Source organism: Antedon mediterranea, chromosome 4 (genome assembly GCF_964355755.1).
Source record: "Antedon mediterranea chromosome 4, ecAntMedi1.1, whole genome shotgun sequence".
Lineage (NCBI taxonomy): Eukaryota > Metazoa > Echinodermata > Crinoidea > Comatulida > Antedonidae > Antedon > Antedon mediterranea.
In genome coordinates this window covers 1,048,576-1,070,269 of record NC_092673.1, presented here as the reverse complement: position 1 = coordinate 1,070,269, position 21,694 = coordinate 1,048,576, and the positions used below count along the sequence as shown (strand labels likewise).

The 21,694-nt window shown below is 35.3% G+C and overlaps 1 protein-coding gene across 3 annotated transcripts in view; it reads left to right on the top strand.

The window, feature by feature from the left end:
* Positions 1 to 21,694, top strand: part of LOC140046095 (fibroblast growth factor 8-like) — a 251,885-nt gene that overhangs the window by 12,242 nt on the left and 217,949 nt on the right. For 2 of the 3 annotated variants that reach the window (XM_072090616.1, XM_072090615.1), the window contains exons 4-5: positions 357 to 460; positions 784 to 3,379. In XM_072090616.1, the coding sequence (XP_071946717.1) occupies positions 357 to 460; positions 784 to 987 (308 nt within the window). In that variant the 3' untranslated portion in view covers positions 988 to 3,379. Of the gene's footprint in view, positions 1 to 356; positions 461 to 783; positions 3,380 to 21,694 lie in introns of those variants that run through there. The other variant, XR_011844731.1, reaches the window with a different exon arrangement.

Below are 21,694 nucleotides of genomic sequence, written 5' to 3'. Positions count from 1 at the left end.
AATCCAACGTCTCTCACGGAATATTCAAAATCATATTTCTAGTGTACTATTATGGGACCTAGTTTCGAAGCTGTAAACTAAAAGCCAAAAGTTCAATATTGCCTGGATTACTATTGCTATACTAAATGCATATTGTCTAGGCCTAAGTTAAATTATAGAATTATCTTTTACGTTTGGTTTCCACTATAAAGCGCGATGGACCATCCAAACTGTCGTTGTGATTAGTCAATTCACCGCGTTGCGCGCGTACGCCATTGCGTTGCGCCTAAGTGAGAACCAAACCTATTCTGTTAATTGCGAATTTATTTATTAATGAATGGTTTTATTTTAAATATTATTTTTGTTTTATCTTACAGCTGTGATAATAACAGATTTTAGAAAAGAAGGAATTACAATAATGGGCGAAAAAAGTAAATTATATCTTTGCATTCATCGAAAAAACGGCAAAATGGTCGCAATGGTAAGTTTGTATTTCAATTTCAATCAATACAGGAGGAAAATTGAGATATATACAGTACACACACATAAACAAAAAGAATCACATAAAATAATTATCGCCTTTATTTAAGGATGCAATCTTAACGCCGTAACTTTACTGACGTGCTATGGCCGCATTCCCCATCACACACATCCAGCATGTGACTACCTGTATGCAAATTATTCCAAAATCGTGACACATGACGTCAGACATGAATTTTGTTTAATTGCAATTAAGCTTTTGTTGTTTTTCTAAAAAATGTGTGATATATTTATAAATAATGATAATTTTTTTATATTTTGCAGATGTCGCCAAAAAGAGACAGAAAAAAGTATTATTGTTTTTACAAAGAAGAAATGGTGGATCTATATACTACGTATAGCCCTGTAGATAAACTTACGTGGAAATTGTTATTTTCAAGAGATGGATATCCCAGACGAGCAAACAACACAAGGGTAGATCCTAAAAAAACTATATTTTTAAAAGATGTGATATCAAATAAAAGGTGAAAAACATTAACTAGACAGTGAGACGCAACATATATTCTATTGTATAAATCGATGTAATTTTTATATGAAATGAGTAAGTTATATTATAAATTATTTCGACTTCCAAGAAGAACTATTTATTGTAAGGTGGAATTCAGGAGAGGGAAGACGTATACCAGCTCACTAAAACGTAATGCAAACCGTTGATAACGTTCACGCAAAAACACTTGTTGACGTAATTGAACGTAAGGATCTGAGGGAAAACAAAACGCTCTAATAATATACCAATTAGGCACATTACCAACAGGGAAATCGAGGACTAATGGTAATGGAACGCGTCAACTATGCGTTTATCAACAACTTCATGTGTGTGCAATGCGTTCTAGCATAAATATACACCCATCTCATTGGGATGCCACAATTGACACTAAAACGTGGTAGAAATTCGATGACGGATTCCAATCAGAACTTGTCTCGAGTGATTTGAGTTTATTCATGACGTTAAGACACTATGAGTTGGCAACAATCAACATCCACCCGTACATGCTATTGTATAGTACTATCATTCTCGAAAATACGGTATAAATACCGTTTCTTCAGCGATTTATATCAAAAGTTATATTAATAAACGACTCAGGAGTTATCCGACGTATGTTATGTATTATCCAAGAAAGTGAAATAAGTTATCGAATGCTGCTATAAGCGGAGGAGTTAAGCATCACTCACTACACGTTACTACAGTGGTTCAATATTGATAAATATGTATATCCAAAAACATAACAATTACGACCAACTGGAAGAAGTAATCTTGTACAGTGTTGATATTTATTAGTACTGGGCAAGATGGAGCAGATATTGATTGAGATAGAAAATATTTTTGTATTTATTCAAAGTTATGTAATTCAAACCTTTCTTTGTAAATGACCCCTGAAAGGTTACGGAGATACTGTTGTATTTCTTATATTGTAAATTGAAACAACAAAACTGTAGAATACCGGAAAAAGTATTACATATTATTCGTGATCAATGCGTACACGTTATGAATTTGTTACATGATCTAGTGTGACGTAACGTAAAATGATGACGTCATGTAAGTGTACACTTACCGTATGACGTAGTATATTATAATATTATATATGTGTAATGAGATAATATAGTTACATTAACCATACTAGGTTATACATCTGTTTATTGTTCTTCTACAATGTTCCAATTGTTCTATGATATTCCCTTAGGCCACCGACACGATTACATTAGCCATAAGAAGTAAACCTTCTGCTGGGAGAAAATAAACTTGTTCCGGGGTGCTAGTTCAAACACAAAAAGATCAACAGGCGATTTTAAAACGCTTTTAAATTAGTGACAAAACTCACCAATTATGGTCTGCTGCACTAAAACATGGCTTTCACACATTGTTGTGTTGTAGGATTGAACGTGATATCTTATCACAGCAAACAGTTTTTCTCGAAACATGTATGCCTCTTACACATGTTGATTCACACAATAGCACAGTATCTATGCGTCGTTTATACTTATTAACGCGTTATGCGTCGTTGATTCCTATAAACGCATGTGTGACGCTCGTGCTATGCATGCTGGATCAGCCCTGTATGTTTTTCGAAATAAATGTCAAACGCATCTATTTTGGCCTTGTGTAAACTCTAAGCTTATCGTTAAACAACAAATTATTATAAAGGTTTGTAAAAGTTTTTTTACAGAAATGTAAAAACTTTTTTACAGGGTAATGTTTATGGTTATAGTAATGAGGGTTAATCAACTATTCTTTAAGGCCCATCAGTAATTTATGATAAAAAAAATCCCAAAGAAAAAGTGTTCGTACATGTCTGACTGGGAGGTGACTATTCTCTACACATCCTAATTATATCCCATATTCTATAGAAAACACATTGTTTAAGGTTAACGAATAAATATATAATTTTGATATATTGTTATTTATTTTTATATTTATTTATAAATACGTTTGTTATTTCTACCATTGTTATTTATTATTTTAAAACTATATTTTATTTTTCTATTATTATCTTAATTTCTGATAAATTATCAACAGTTGAATTTGATCGTTTAACCTTTATGAACAGAGTAATATCCCAACGTAATTATACTATATACCTTGATATAATAACATTAGTTAAAACAAATCAGTTGTTCTATACTTAATAAACCATGTATGGAAGGCGATCGCCGTCAAATGTGCAGTTACATTACGTTGACTTATGTTAGACTGCTGTTTATGTGAAAATGTCGGGACTTGTGTTTACGTAATATTAATAAACTAATACAGTATAAAATGTCATAGAACTTGCAATCATGTCAAAGGTCAAAGCAGTGTTAGAAGTCAGACGTATTCATATTGCGTCAGACGTATTCATAATGCGTCAGACGTATTCATATTGCGTCAAATAAACTTAAATCATACCTATTTTGTAACAGTTTGTTGATCTTGTGTTTTTTGTTGTTATCGTTCCGATATGTTTTATTCGGTGCAGTTTGCAGTGACGTAAGGGAGTGAGTCTCCCCTCTCGTCTATAAAAGTTCAATATTGGCGCGGCCTATATGAATTTATATTTTAACTCAGTTTTGAGCGGTTGTATACTCGGCATATAGCTTGCTATTTTGAAAATATGATGAAGTTTCATCCAGTGTCCGGTTTGCGATTTATAAAAAGTCCTACAATGATTTAAGTACGGTAGTCCTACAATGCTTAAAGTACGGTAGTCCTACAATGATTTAAGTACGGTAGTCCTACAATGATTTAAGTATACGGTAGTCCTACAATGATTTAAGTACGGTAGTCCTACAATGATTTAAGTATACGGTAGTCCTACAATGATTTAAGTACGGTAGTCCTACAATGATTTAAGTACGGTAGTCCTACAATGATTTAAGTATACGGTAGTCCTACAATGATTTAAGTACGGTAGTCCTACAATGATTTAAGTACGGTAGTCCTACAATGATTTAAGTACGGTAGTCCTACAATGATTTAAGTACGGTAGGCCAGTGTGTGGATTACTACAGTAAACCTCTGTCTACATTCACTCATTTAACTAGTTTGACAAAAAATGTGTGATGTGCCCAAATATGGTAGTGATATGCTCAAATATGGTAGTGATATGACATCATCATGTCCATTTATGGGCACATCACATTTTTTGTCACATAAAGTTTGATAGTGTGTTAGATTCTACCTGTTCAGTCACTCAATTTGCATAAAACTATATAATTCAATATCACATTATGTTTTCGGATTCGATTTCTAACTGTTAATCATTAAACGCATTGATGACGACATATACGTGCGTATCAACTAAATTCAACACGGTTAACTAATTTCAACAAAACCATAATATTATACGGGAATTCCCCGGCTTTTTAATTTCAATCGTTTCTAATGTAGCAATTGTTTTTGTTTTTCTTTCTGTTATCAAAATATTTGTTTATGAAGCTTGATTTTTAAAGGTTAATACAAAAAAATATCTGAATATAGATCCGGAATCACAATATTATCAATATTTGTTTATTTCACAATGAGAAAAAGAAGATATGCATGTTGTCTATAGCCAGTGTACTTTTCTTCAAAATAAAATACAGTAGGTCTTATGGAACGCCAATTTCGTCAAAGTTGTAAAATAAACATAAATGCAGAACTCCCAAAGGGAGCAAGAAAAATCAAAAGAGAAATGAACATATTTTCCATAATAAAAATATGCTGGTAATAGATTTTCTAATGTTTGGATAAAATCTTTAATTTCACTAAATTGAATTTTTGAATAAAAAACTGTCACACCGTTTTTTATATGTATATTCCTTACATCTTCATTCCCATTGACAAATAACTTATTGGTTTTTAAACATTGCTTCCATGAACTATTAATAAATTTATATTATATTATCTGTAATAACTTAAGCGGCTCATTATAAATATAATTAGTTTTTAGAGAAAGTCGGAAGTCGATGATGTTTAAACACCTCATTCAAACGTTCCCGAGTGGTTCTTTTTGACAGGTATAGCATCTCTACACAATAAATCATATCTATTATAGCGCTTAATAACTTGTAAGGATTTGTAGGATAGGCTATTTACTAGCGGTACGGTTACTTTCTTCGATTAATAGCTATTAAGGTGTTCGGAGCGGTAATGCGTATTTACACGGTTCTTTCTTGGATGATTCACTCAAAGCTTGATCCGTATAATAAAATGTGGTGTGTCATAATCCAGGTTTGTCAAGATTCACTTAGATGCATAATTAAGTGAAGCTAAAGTCAGAAGAACAACAAATAATATTGATGGACATAAAGGTCGAAGAAAATGGGAACAGTAGATCAAAATGAAATTGACGAAAGAATGTGAGCATAACACAAGAACACTCTTCTACTTCTTACTGCCTAGAAAGAAAATTGTCCATTACGGACAAGAATGATTACTACTACTACTGTATTATGTTTTCTGATTATTACTTGATAGACCAAAGTCATTCAAAGCCCCCACCCACATTTATCCGATGAAAGGAATGGTGTGACCTAACAGGTCACGAAAATTAATTGTTTCCGGCGGATCTGAAAGGTCTTGATGACAAGAGTAAAAGTAGCTCAATGTAAGAAAAAAAGTATATCGTATCATCGATGCAACGCGACAGTAGGCCTATAAATGAGATTGAAATATGCTGTACAATCATGTAAATTATTGTCAGATTCAACCATACCTATACATTATAAAATGTAGTAGGCCTACAGTTATGATGGTATATTTCTACTATTTTAAAATACTGTAATTGTGAATGAAAAAGGACCCAGCGTTTTGTCAAATAGCGTGGTATTTCTGATGTCAATGTATGAATACACTTACTGAAAGTGTCAGTCTGAGCGACGAGTTTGAATTCACTAACAAACGAAATCAGAAAATGACAGTTAATTATACATTATTGATTATGGCGTCATGATGCCATGTGTGTACACATGATAATGACGTGTTAATGAGGTTATCACATTGTTTGTTTTGTACTTAATACTGCAGTAAATTACGCTAATGGAGTGTTTGATAAGGTCAACGATGAACTCGAGCGTAAAATGTCGTTAAAACACAGCGGCAGATTGAAGCACTATTAAGTGGGAGGGGGCGACAGTTAAACATAATATTTTCCCTCATTTCATTTTCTGTGAATGTCTATTTAGGATATCTGAACTAACACACTGCTGCTGTAGGCCTATTGTTTGCTACTGCATTGTTAAAACATGTTTTAATCATTCTATTGCAAACTAAGTAGGCCTACCGTACTGTACAAGAAACGTTTTACAAATTGTACACTCTTTCATCTGAAGACAGGCTGTGTTCGAAGTAAAATCCTCGTGGTATTAACAATTACTAAGATTGTAGGCGGGATTGTACACAGGCCTATTGTAAAACAGGTAAAAAGCAATTTGTATGGAAACTCTACTGCGTGACTGCAAGAGAATGATAAACATCTCCGTCCGTCAGAGAACAATTAGTATATTCTTAAGAATATAAAGTTATACAATACACAGGAGTGAACACAATGACGCAAATTGATACTTTGCGTTCAACAAAGTGGTTTGTTCTCTTCTCATATTCAATGTGCGTATCAGTTATCATCTGATTGCGTCATATCGTAACGCGTTTACCTTTGTATTGTAACTCAAGTGTTTAGAACACAATTTGAATACGTCATTCTCTAACTTTACTTCCTTTTTGGAAACACGTGGTGTACCGCAAACCAACTTTAATGTTTGAAATAATTGGAAAAAACTAATTACACTTTGGTATGTTTTGGGGTTTGGGTTAAAAGAAATATTTACGTAAATTTAGTGTGTATATTACAATGAGTTATTATCCTGTCGTATTAGTTGATAGGTGGAGGGGGGGGGGGGTGGGGGGAGTCGGGATCTGCTAGTATTAGAAGATGAGAGGCCTTATATCACAGTTTTATTAATTATTATATAATACATCGACAACTTATATCGGATCAACATGCTTGGTCGTTAACCCATATGCACTATATCATATCGGATTAGAAGTAAATGGAATGTTTATAGCTATGAGTATTATTAAAACAGTGAAAACAGCAGATTGTATTGTTACATTTCAATAGTAAAATACGTAGCCCACTACGCAGGTGTAATATGATACACTACTTGCATGATTATTAATACTTTGCTCGCTTCTTCGAGGTGCCCTGAATTCAACACGATTGTTGTAGCTGGTGGAAACTCTCCTGGCAAATTCTTGAAGCAATTATCGGCCTAGATCAAAGACTTGTAAGGTAAATTAAACCCTGTACAGTTTAAGTCTTTTATTTCTCTTTATTTGCCAATAAAATCTGCTGGAATAATACACAAGCTAAGAGCCAGTGGACAAAGTTTACAAAAGACCAACAACCACAAGATGTTTAAGTTTGTATGCTTAAAGTAAACGGCCTAAATACCTGTTAAGCCCAATCTCTTTACCTTTAGACACCCGAGTCAGCAAGAATAACATTGTTAAGGTGTTGTAGGTCAACATTATGCCGGTTGATTTAACGATTGTAGGCCTAGTTATTTTTTTGTGTACCGGGCCTCCTCGACATTCTTTCGATGTATAGAAGGCAATATGTAGGCCTAACGCTGATTAGTAAAGAACACTGTTTAATCACAGCTGGCGGTGAATGGACACTTTGAACAAGGTATGTGGACAGTGCCTAAACAGCTTGATCCAATCCTGTCAAATTAAACCAATCAATAACTGAAATACAACACGTATTATACAACAAAAATTATTGTTAAATTATTGTTATTAATGCCATTGGAAGACGTTTCTCAATTTGATTAAACCAAGTCCTTAGTATGTGACATAAGGCCCATGTGAATACGTATAGTCTCTACACCTCACTTTCTCATTTTTTGTGTTTTATTTCGTTTCTCATTTCACCTACTGTTGTCAACCTGGATTAACTTACATCACCATACAAAGAAATGTGGTTTGTGACAAGTTTCAATTTGTACTTCTTACGCTACCGTAGCTTTTTATTCTTCGTCTTCTTTTATTCTTTCCATCCTGTTTTCCCATTTTTACTTTGCACACAAAATTGAAAGTCATCATACACACACAAATTAATCTGCACGGGTAAAATAATACGGCAAGACAACTTCCAAGTTTACGACAAAGAAAGTTGAACAAACTTATACGAAAATTTACAGTCATAAGAGCCTTAATAGTTCATTAAATTTTATACAAACAACCAGTCTATGGAAGAAAAAATATGTAATTGGAATCTAAGCATGTTTGCTTAGTATGTACAATACGGATAAGTTGATACACAACTAATAAAGTTTTTCTTCTCCGAACTGTATATTTGCCTCTTTTAAATAAGTTCGTCTACTTTTCAAGTACGCGTAGACCCGACGTCCCCAAATTGGTAAAACAGGTCCCCGGAGGCTGCACTGTGGCTAGTAGACAACAGTGACGATGGGAAGAGTTAAACATTATGAAAAGAACAAATACACAATCGCTTAGACAATTTTGGGTACAATGTCAACACTTAATAAAATTAAGTAACGCTTCGTCGCCAATCCGTCAAGTTCGACAAAGAATGTTCATCTTAATGTCTATAAAACAACAATTATGGCGTTAATAGTCATATCAAGTGCTATTTGAGTAGCAATGTCGGAATAAATGAAAGGGTTTAGGACAATTCATATTTATAAAATAGATTTTGGTGTACGGTACACTTTATTGTGTACCTATTGACAATTGACAATTAGGCAGAAACAAAGATGTCACTGGAATAGACACTTCACTACAATAATTCAGCATCTTTCATTATCGTTATTAGAAGAATAACGATCGACGATAAATAGATAAACATAAATTTTTCTTACATAAAACAAAAGAAATTGAAGTTCTTCGTTTTAGAACTTTGGGATAATCAATTATGTTGGGTGCACTGTAGACATTTCTGACCTCTCTCCACAGCATTACTAATTTTCGACAACCCACCGACTCAAGCCGAGTGTTGAAATAAAGTTTGAGTGTGATAAAATGGCTTCCGTCCAGCAGGCGGCACTTTAATGCGGTGCTTAGATATTGTGGGTGGCCTGGGCAAATTTAAGTTACTTTAATAAATTAACTTTTTTTTAAATTGCAAATTTACCGTCAAGGTATATAAAACAAAATTATTAATTTGATAATAATAATTCTAATGAGTCAATTGATCGATTATAAGTTAATAACCCATTCTATTCATTTATTTTGTCTCTGGAATAATTTAATACTGAATTTGAATGTGATAATTATGTTACTAGATCAAAGGTAATCAAACACAACACCAACTTTATTTATCTTTCGAAGCCAATCTTTTCCATTTCACCCTAAAAATCTATATTAAAGCGAGCAAAATAAATGGAATGAATATAGTACCTGTTTGACTTGTTTGGTTTTCGGTTATCCAGCTGCCGACAGGAGCATTTGATGTTTACCGATTGTCTATAAGTTCAATTAATCTTCATTTCCTACAAGTTTAGTCGGTTTTCTTTATTTTAGGGATTCTCTTTCAAGCTAGGCTGGAAGTTTGTTTCGTTTTGGCCCTAAAGCAACAATCACACTCAGCAACGGGCGTACTTCTGCGGAGGCACGTGTTGTGGTATACAGAATTGTCGTGAAAAAGTAGGCCATTGTAACGGTAGTATGCGGTACAAGCAGAACGTTAAACTCTGTCTACACTATCAAACTAGTTTGACAAGTGTGATGTGCCCATATATGGTAGTGACATGCCAAAATATGGTAGTGATATGACATCATCATGTCTATATATGGGCACATCACATTTTATTATCACATAATGTTTGATAGTGTAGAAAGCTTTAAGATTGTCCCCTGGAGGGGAAGGGAAAAACAGCTACATCGCTTACCGTATTGTTTAGCGCGTCAGAATGTTTACCATCGTACCTAACATGTTTTACACAATTTAAGAAAGATTTTTAGAGAAAAAATAGTTTTCTTACCCTACACTTGCTTATATTGGAACGCATTTCGCGTCAACAATTCATAATACATTTTAAAGTCAGGACTTATCCTTTAATTCATTTCATCAATAAGTGGTGCAATGAAATGAATTTCAAAAACTTTATTTACATAACCACTTACGGAGTTCATAAATCACAAACAAAATATTTGACAAAAATAATGTCTCAAAATTTAAAATATGCGGAACTCAATATGGGCGTAATACAACAAATTCATATTATAAATTCAATGAATTTGTAGAACTTTTAGAATTGCCATGTATATATGGCGATATAAGCGATACACATCCAACACCATGCTATGTAAATATGGCGATATAAGCGATACACATCCAACACCATGCTATGTATATATGGCGATATAAGCGATAGACATCAAACACCATGCTATGTATATATGGCGATATAAGCGATACACATCAAACACCATGCTATATCAATCTCGTGGATAGGTAATTTGTACAGATTGCAATACTGATGTGGAGATATATTATGTTTAATTGCTTGTCTCGTAAATGCGTTCCTGTTTTTATAAATTCATTTTGATACATTTTTCTAATTCACAGCCCCAATTCTGTACGGTATTGTTATGATAGTCGACGTTTCGATTTTTGTCTGGAATTCCGAGCTTAAGATTATACGTATGAAACCATGTATGCCAAAATATGTATCTTTACCAATATTATAGGTTGGAATACAGACTAGTATTAAAGAAGAGGAGAGTAGACGGCCGTTTCATCTCAACCTCCGTTGTGTTGAACAAATACTCATGCCTGAATAACAACTTTATAACAGCATTATAAACGGGTCATCATCAGACATAATAATATCAAGCGATATTTATTTGACCAAAGGATCGAGTGTGAAGATCACAAATTACGAAGTTTATGCACTGAAAACAATCAAAGTCCTTAACTCATCGTTTATAATGGTATAACTAACAAACAAATAGTAGTCTTATTTTATGAGTCTTTAAATGTTAATATAGACGCCCGCCCGTCCGTACGTCTAGATACCTCTTTTCACTTGCAGCTCATGAAATATACTAAAAGATACGGCGCCGAAATTGACCACGTATGGACTAAAGATGACATTTACACTAATTTACAACTGACATTAAACGTTAATCAACCATTTTACGAGGGCAAACAAACTATTGTTGGTGTCAATGTGACGACGGGTGCATGTTATTGTTAGATTGGTGACGTAAGTTTGGGCTCGAGGAAAACGTCATTATAAAAAGTTTGGTTCCCACTTGGACGCAACGCAACGACGTACGCGCAACGCAAGTGAGTTGACCAATCACAAGCGATAGTTCGAATATAAGGATCTAACAGGGTTATGAGATTTGAAGGAAAGAAGGAGAACATACTAATTATTATTATTTTCCATTTGAGTATGACAATTCGAAATGTTTTACTACGAATGTTACTGTAACAACTAAATTAGTTACGTTTAGGTGGCCGACCGACTGTATCATGGAGTTATATACCTTCATGGATGTATACCGGTATGTTATAACAAAATCAAATTTTCTTAAATTGTTTTGCATTTTGTTTTATCCCTTTCACTTTGGTGTTTCTCGTCTGAATATGCAGGAATGAAAACATTGCTAAATGTGGTTGATATTGTTGGCGACGTCGGTGTGATTACATAAACGGTCACTGGGGGGCGGTGAACTGTTAATCAAACATTATGTTCATCATTCAGTGTTTGAAGTCTATTATTAAAGTTGGTTAAATTATTATAAACGGACATTCAATGTTGGTTTACTACACACAAATGCGCATTTGCACACGTCACGGGCAACAACGATTATTGACGTAATATAGTACAGGCAAACGCGCGTGTTTGTGCGCGACTCTCTCACTATTGTTATAACAGGTAAAAATAATTACGTCAAGAAGCCCACATATCCTCTACTAAAAAATACAGGGGCCAGATTATTATTTTTTGGTCTTTTGTCTTTTTTTGAAAGAAATACAATAAAGATTTATATAAAAAAAATGATATATTTTCGATTGTTTATGCTATGTTTTAAAACTGTTAAAAATAGTCACATCCGAATCCCTGCAGCCAAACCACTTGCAACTTGAGAGATCGTGGGACTTTTACAGTCCATCTATTGTAAAGCATCAATTCGTTTACAATAGTCGAAGAAAATGAAGGTGATTTCATTCGTTTAAAACGATTTATACACGGAATACAATAATTACCTACTTCTTTGTTATCGACCCCGGTGTCAATAATAAGTACATAGCCAAGGCCAAAATAATCGGTAACAATTTGTCCATAGTTGACCAAACCAAAGAGATCCTTTTAAAAATCACTAGGAGATTTAAGGGTCTAAGCAGGATAGATTTTCAATTTGTTAAACATACAATGATTTAAAGTGATTAATCTATAAACACTCATGAGTAAGTAGTGTATAGATGATGTTCACTTGGTTGGCTTCTGGAGACCATTTTAATTCGACTGTAATGAGTTATTATAGATCGCATTGTATGGTTAATCATTTCAACAATACACTGAATAATTTCATTACACAAAGTACTCTATCGTAGTTACTTATTTTAAGGAGATGATTATGTACAAACACATGATAAAGCATGGTTGCCACTAGCGACGCAACGTAACGCAATCTACGCAACTTAAGAAAATGCCCTTCTAATAATTGTGTTTGCCCCCGCCTGCGTGAATCAACCTGCGATGTTTGCAGCCACGTTTTTGTGGTCAGTAATTTGCTATAAATGGCCTAGAGAGACAAAAAGTAAAACCCTTCCTTTGGGGCACCTTTATTTATGAGGAAGATCTCTATGAAGGGGGACATTCCACGTGACAGGGGAAATAATGCAGTATGTCGAAGTCCGCTGCCAATGGACACTCATTCCCCTTAATATTTGTACTGTATTATGATGGTCAAGCCTTTTTGTCGGCAGCAGCCTTCATTAACATTAAACAGTGATGATGACACTACGAAGGGCACGGGGTGATGCACCTTCAGAGAATTGATACTGTCACAACTACCACAGCCTCTAACTACGAGACAACGAGTAGCCGCTACACACATGGTGGACATTACCCCGTAGTTCATTGCTAAATCGTACGATAATAATATCATTATTATTTTGTATCTCTATACGTTGATGAAATGATCACATTTGTTCACGCTTAAACGTCAACACTGTGGTTGATATTAATTAGCAAATTCACTGAATCGAATTGTTTGTTTGTAGGCTAGGCCAGGCCTCATCAACTTCCAATTATATATAGCTCAGTTTCCTCTTCACACTAATCCCCTATATCAAATAGGTTGGGCGTTTTAGTTAGACTCAAAGGAACGCGGCATTTCCTGGAAGTCGGCTCGAGAGCATGTATGACTGACTGCCGCACTTTACCGTACCATACATGTCGCACTTTACCGTACCATACCTGTCGCACTTTACCGTGCCATACATGTCGCACTTTACCGTACCATACCTGCCGCACTTTACCGTACCATACCTGTCGCACTTTACCGTACCGTACCATACCTGCCGCACTTTACCGTACCATACCTGTCGCACTTTACCGTACCGTACTATACCTGTCGAACTTTACCGTACCATACCTGTCGCACTTTACCGTGCCATACCTGCCGCACTTTACCGTGTCATACCTGTCGCACTTTACCGTACCATACCTGTCGCACTTTACCGTGCCATACCTGCCGCACTTTACCGTGTCATACCTGTCGAACTTTACCGTACCATACCTGTCGCACTTGTGTACACTTACATCACCGCATACGACCAAAATAAATATTTCTTAAATTAAAAAAATTAAATTGGTTGCAGAAGATCAAATTATATACTTATTTACGAAGGTTCGCACGATGAACTATTTTAAGATATTACATAAACAAAACCCACTTGTGTTACAATATTATAATTATCACTGTATAGTTTTGTACAAAGTTAAATGAACAAAACGTGTTTGTATCATTAAAATAACAGCGCTTATTACACTGGTAAGAAGATAACAATAAAAGGTCGCAGTGATGTCCAACAAAGCGTGTGAAAATATACTTCGAATGTTTATTTAATGTCTGATGTACAGAATAATCATTCGCTCGCCTCATTTGATAAATAATTATTTTGATCCGTGAATAAAGAAGACTAAACACCACGGAAGAGTTTAATAGCAAACAGAACAAAGCTGACAATTACTGGAAGAAAAGATGAAAACAATAAAGTACCTATACAACACGAATTGAACATTAATTAAATTGAAAAATATTTATTCGAGTAGAATGAGCAACAAAAGTTATATTTATTTAAGATTCTCAATATTGTGTTCAATTCCGCTAAAGTAAATTAAAGTGAATTTATGATCTCATCAAAATGAATGTTGCAATAATCAAATCAACAAATTAAATACCAGTGCGCATGGAGCATATTGAACAACAACAAAGTTTTAACTAAAGCAATGTAAGCAAGTTGACCAATAACAAGTGACACTTCGAATTATCCATCTCTTTTGATTGGTCAATTCGCCTGCGGTGCGTCTCAGTGGGAACCACGCTTTAGGGTATCCCCACAATAGGTATTTTAACTAAAGCAATGTAAGCAAGTTGACCAATAACAAGTGGCACTTCGAATTATCCATCTCTTTTGATTGGTCGCCTGCGTTGTGTCCCAGTGGGAACCATGCTTTAGGGGTGTCCCCACAATAGGCATTTCTCCTCATTTATTTCATTGACAAGTATCCCCTTAATAGGAATGTCCCTGAATAGGGTGTTATATAATATACTCCATATACCATGATGACAGAAGCAATATTATTAGCATAATAGACGTTTTCTGCCTTCGCCAAGGAATCTCTAAACATTTTGATAACGTTGTACTTTTAGCAAACCGCACATACGTTCTTTCACTACTTTTCCAATGCACGTTGTTTTGGCAAAACAAAGAGGAATGACTAAGGGAAAACTGCCAACTTACTTAAGAAATTTACACGCACAAATTTAGGAAACAAAAAATCATCTAGAATCACGCACAACAAACGTAATATCTACAAAACATAGAGGCAAAGTTTTCATTACACGGTGTGACCCCTGTTAGTTAACCACCACAGGTGTGCTAGCATTGGTGGGCCTGAATCGGCAATTACAAACGATTTAGTCACGCCACGTAAATACGGCACGAGTTAAGAACTCTTAGCGGGCCAGGGCTGGCGAAGCAGGGTGGTGATTGCTGTCCGTGACACGGGCCAAAATACATGCAATATCTGGTAATAGTTAAATATGAATCACATGAAACTATAAATAAGACTTGAACACAATAATGAGCATTATACTAGTGCTTTAAGCATGCGGTGTTTCGAAAAACTTATTAACCTTAATCAGGCCTATTGAATAAAAATTTTGTTTATCAACACAGATATATTGATATACCGTAAATAATATTACTAATATAATGTAGCATCGGTAAGGCGCCTTCGCAAACACCTTTTTGGTGTGGTTAAACACGATACTAGTGGCCCTCGGCCACGGATGTTTACGTCCCTAACAAAGTCATGAGAAATGGGGAAATCCAGTACAAAACATGGACTGATAAATATTGAAATTCAATCCAGATGAAAAGAAAGCGTGTGACGAGAAGTATACATTATTCGTCGATTAAGTTGGTCACGTGAGTATCTATATTTCAAGGAAAAATACAAACAATTAATCCTTCGTGAGAAACTGGTATCATAATCTATTACTGTACATCTAAAAATAAACGCACAACATACAATGTTCATCAAACAATTAGTTAAAAGGATTCCGTGAAAATTAATACAGCTTACGCCTTCAGACAAAACTTTATTGCGTGAGAATTCTAGAAAATAAAGTGAAGAAATTGAAGAAAAACACGCTGAAATTGGTCATGCACGACTAGATGTACAGCAGATGTCAATCAATCACACAGCATCTGCCGAATCATCACATTATGACAAATCTCATGTTAGAAATGATTTACTGTTTTACTTTAGTAACATTACAAGACATTTGATACAATAGGAACGGCAAACGAAAAAGAAAAGGCGATAGAAATGACCAATGATGTCATGGTATGATGACGACGATGATGATATTGAAGATTATCAGGGATGATTAATGGTTGCATTGAAGGATTTTGGAGTTTGAGGAGAAACTTTTGGCAAATAAGCGTAAGTTACACATCGAAAAAAAAAAAAGGATTGGAATAGGGACCCTTCTCCATGTATCAAGTAATTCAACAATGACATTTACCATGATGTTGACATTTACCATGATGTTGACCTTTACCATGACGTTGACCTTTACCATGATGTTGACCTTGCGTTGACTGGACATACGATTTGGACACAGTATATTAATAAATCCAGCTTGTCGGAGCTTTCAGATAAGAGAGAACATAAAATATGATACGTATACTTTTTAATGGACATGCGATATTAAACAATAATGTGATATTGATTATATAACAAGATTGAAAAGGGTATCGTATGGCAGAAATGGCCTGGATGAGTCATGACAGGACAGACTCACCATGACAAGGGTATAGGGTACAAACACGGGTAGTAGACAAGAGTAAAACAAGGCTTCATTATGTCAACGATACTGAAAATATAAATGGCTTCAGACTAGTCGTTCAGTTGGGTAGGTAGGTTAATCAAAAGTGTAAGAGTCGGCTCGTTTAAGGACACCTAGCTACCCAGGGAGCCCGCTTCAGATTTCCCCAATTGGGACACGAAATGACGCGTTATGTAAACTAACACAAAGGAGGGTGGCTAGTCATCGTAATGAGAGGATATCCGATCGGAACCAGACTTTATCGCCTCGGTCATCAAACATCGTTTAGCTTTCCTAGAAGGCGGAACGTCCGTAGGCCAAAACAAATTACCAGCGGTTGCATTTGACGTGTAATTCGGGCCCAATTTGAAAATATTTATGTTCACATTTAAATGCGTTAACATGACCGAAGGAAAACACAATTTGCGGTTGCTTCCGCAAAATGCCATATTGCACACAATATGGGTTACATCTAGGTACTTCTTACTTTCAATGACACTGGAATTTCTAGTAGTAAGTGACATGTTCTTATTCAAGAAATTGTACATTTTAACAAAATCACCCCAACTTCTACCGTCACAGAAACGGAATACATGCGTATCGCTCAGGACGAAAATGTAAATGTTGATGGAATTGTTTTATGATTCTATGGTTTAATTCAATGATTGGCACATTGCTTGATTTAACATGAAGTGTTAATGTTTGTTAAAATGTTTATGTCGAGAAATACTTAGTATAGTCTAAGTGAAAGGTAATTGGTATTTAAAACATTGACTTAGCAATTACACATTTTTGTATGTAGTATTAGCAATATTTTGCTACAAAATGACAATTTGCAAAAATATGTAACTAAACGTCTAGATTCTTCATTGAGCCGTCAAAACGAAAATGAACCTATTTAGGACCACCCTGGTCTACGATCTCTCGCGGGATGGAGTTTGATATTCGTGTTGACTAATTACTTTGCGAAATGATCTGTCATCGTCTGTCAGCCAGACGATATGTTACTATAAGGTGTCGGTCATCTATCCTGTCCGCGTGTCGGCTCCTCATTTACGTACGTGCCATCACGAATTATTCGAACCACTATAGCTTGTGAGTGGTAACATTACTTGCGTTGCGCGAGGACGCGACGCATCGAAGTACGCGTTGAGTCTAAAGCTTGTTTCCTACTATACTAGGACGCGACGCATCGAAGTACAGTAGGCGCGAGGCAAGGTTTGCTTCACACTAGACACGCAACACAAGGACGTAACGCAACGTAAGTGATTTGACCATAGACCTAAACATTTATAGGTCCATGATTTTACCAATCATTAACGATGGATTATTGTCATAGGTCAACTCGCTTTAGTTGCGTCTACGTCTTTGCGTTGCGTCTACGTCTTTGCGTTGCGTCTATAGTGGGAACAGTTCAAGCGACAGTTTGTGGTGTGAATCAGGCGTAAGAAGCGAAAGGTTGTCGCATTACAACCCTTATCCTGAGGTACCAGACAAGACGAGCCCAGATATGCACCAATTATATGGAAATCAAAACCATGAAGCGTACCATAATTTGGTGTAATGATTATGTTTTTCTATCGGCATCTGATCAACTCAATTATGATACCAAACACTGATGACATCTAGATGTTTATGAAAACAAGGAGTGGGCCTAAACATGTCGGCGCCGCCGCCGCCGCTCATAACCCATTACGTTGTGGTGTTTGCCGTTGTTCAATTTGAACTTGTTACTAACCCCAACAACCTTCTAAAATGCCGGCTACTCAAAATGATCGAGCGATATTTGAAACACTTACAATGTTTGGAATTTTCTAAGGCAGATGATGGCGAAGGTTGTCGAGTAAAACGAATACTCCGTATAGTTATTCGGTTCCATATAATATGTAAAATCAAAAATGTGTTTTATCGTAAACGCAATTTAAATGACTGTGGAAACTAAGTGTAAGCAAGGAGCCATGTGGTTACTCTGGTAAATGTGAAACATTTAAGGCATTCTTTTTAAAAAATCAATTAAATGTGTGTGACTGATGATGGTAATGATGTGTTCGAATTTTGCAGTAGGCCTATACTGTGTATACAATGTTACCATCAAATGTTAATATTGCGCGTACGTTCATCCGAATAAAATCCAGGGCACTATGTCATGTGACAGTTGCAAAATACATAGTTTACTATTTTTAGTGCCCTTCATTCTTTAATTATTTGAATTTCTAAACGTCTATCAACATGGTATAGATTGTGCGTATTACAATAGGCCACGAACCCAGTCCAGATACAAGCCCTACGTGTAACGTCACAATAAACCATCTTCCAAGAAATGGACTACAAAGTAAGACGTTGGTCGGTAAGCCTTTCTACCGACATCGACGTGTCCACCTTTTAAAGAAGATCAAAGAAATGCCGCCGTCTGGTATGACGGTTGCATAGAGGAATATTAGACCACCATGAGTTCTACAATTGTTACTTTTTTCTTGTCTTGTCAAGTCTTCGTTATAATATCTATCTAGGCATCTTAATCGATGGGGTAATAAGTATATACACAATTCCTAAAATTCCTTTTTATATTACTCTACAAATGGCACGAAAGTTGTTTACATTCAATACCCATACGACTCCGTATGTTTAAAGTGAAAGAAAACAAAATAAAAATAGTTAACGCTGGAATTTAAAAGTACAAACATTAAAAATGTCATAAATGACTGTAATCCAAAAATGAATGCAATGTTACGTCACGCCCCACGCATAATTATAATGTGCATTGATAAAATAAACTGTACAAATACATTTCACACATACCAAATTGTTTAATGTAATTATATAATGTAGGCCTAAGTGAAACACCCGCTTTCGTAAATCTGAGATGATTCGTGTACAGTATCATGTCTAGCGACAATAAACAGCCTACAGTATCATGTACAATAAACAACCTACAATATCGTGCCTGCTGCACACGGTCACAGACCCACAATTTTAAGTTTTACATTATTACGACCAAACGCTCGTTTGTACACAAAAAAGAAAACAAAGGTATGGAAGAGCAAATTAAAGAAATGAATGGATATAGACATTGATATGGTATTATTTCCTAACTTTTAAGCCGAAGCAAAACATTGCAATGCAGTGTTTGTTTAAAAGAGTCAGAAGAGATTAGAGAGTATTTAAATCGCAACCTGACCATAAGATGCTTATACATTGATAGTGTATAATGAAGAGCCGAAAATCAGCGAGAAACTAAACTGGGCACGTTCCGGTTTGTGAGACGTTAATGAGTTTTCTAATGTTGCTTTGTTGATTGCTTAAACCGTCTTTACTAATTCAATTAGGCCTATAAGAATTGCATTTGACTGGATTAAAGTCATTAAGCTATTTAAACTACGCAATTGCTCATCTTGTTAGTTTTAACGCGTCCATTCTTATCTTGTTTATCTGTCTGGGAGAATTCTATGGATGTAGTTCATTTGCCGAAACACCTCATTGCGGAAAAATGTCTAAAGTACAAAAAGCGTTCCTTTTTGATAATTACTTTTATTCCCGGCAACATCGTCACACTTACCGTCGTGACATCCAGTGTTTGCATGGATAAAGCAGGGAGTTGGATAAAGCTGTTCTTTTTATACAATTTCTAAAACCTTTTCCCAAATTTAGAAGTGATTTATCGAAATGACACATCAAGACATTTGTGTTATAATTAGTCATTTTCATTTTGTACAAAATAGATGCATATTGGTTGATCTACGACGAAGGAATGCTGGCTTGCTACTACTCAGGATAAAACTCGAGACATTTTTTTTCGATTTTAATTTACGATTGCAAAAAAAGATTAAACATACTAGTCATTTTACTAATAGCAGAAAACACTTAAATGTGGAGAATCTGACATTTTGTAGCCAGTTAAAACTTGATTTAAAGTCCCGATACAGTTCAGACATTCGAAAGTTATACAGATGTGTACGATATTTTGTTTAATTGATGTTAATTGTGATGCATACAAAATAAAAAATGTGCACAAATGACATAGGTTGTAGGAGATAAAGGAATGACACATGTTGGTTTGGTATGTAGGCCGCCATGTGCACATGCGCGATGTAGGCCGCCTAGTGCACATGGGCGATGTTCCCGAGATGTTTCATGCATTATTTACATGTTATGCCATATTATTAAGGCCAATTTACACAGACGAGCGGTAACGGTAATAAAAATATAGAATCTATTTTATTCCTTATGAACATTTACACACAACGCGGCGGAGCGGACGGGTGGTTTCCGCTCAGGATTGTGATGTGGGACAGGCTACGCGGTTTTCCGCTTACCGTAATAATTAAATAATAATCATATTTAATGTATTAGTATTAGTGTTTAAAGGCGCGCGCCGTCGACATGAGATGTCGTCAACAACAAATTGTTACAGTACGGTGACATCTATCGTTCAAAGTGACCGGTTTTGTTAGTCGTTAATTGTGTTTTGGTCGTATCACCTCCGGCCAATGGTCATTTTTCTAGCTAATGATTGTTCTACAAGAACTTTTCATAGAATTATAATAATGGCGACACTATAACGAATCGGGTAATAGATGTATTATTGAATCGCTTAATGATCCGTATATTGCAGTATTTATTCTTCAGATTTTATGTCAGAGTTCAGAAGGGGTGCAAGTTCAAAATTGTAACCTTTGGGGCAATCTTAGCAATTGGGTGTTTTTCTTTCAGATATGTTAAACAAGTATTTAAGCAGTTTCAAAAACAGCCGACGGCGATTACAGCTATTGAGAAGAGCGATTTCAAAATATCAAGAGTTCGCGGTTGATATGCAAAAAATGTGAAGACTCGCAAAACAACTCTTTCGCATTAGACTAATGTTAATGGTTCTTTTTTACACACTGTATCATAATTCTGTAATACGGTGTCCCATATGTACCGTATCACATCTGACGCCATAATACCGGTACTAACCTAACCGTAAAATAGGGCAAACATGTGTATCATATGTGATACTGTAATGCAGAATTTGCTTACGGTTGAATAATTAAATTATATTTTAGTTAAACATGTTTACATTGAGACAGAAATTTAAATAAAATTTAACGAAAGTTATATTTCGAGCAGTGGAACATT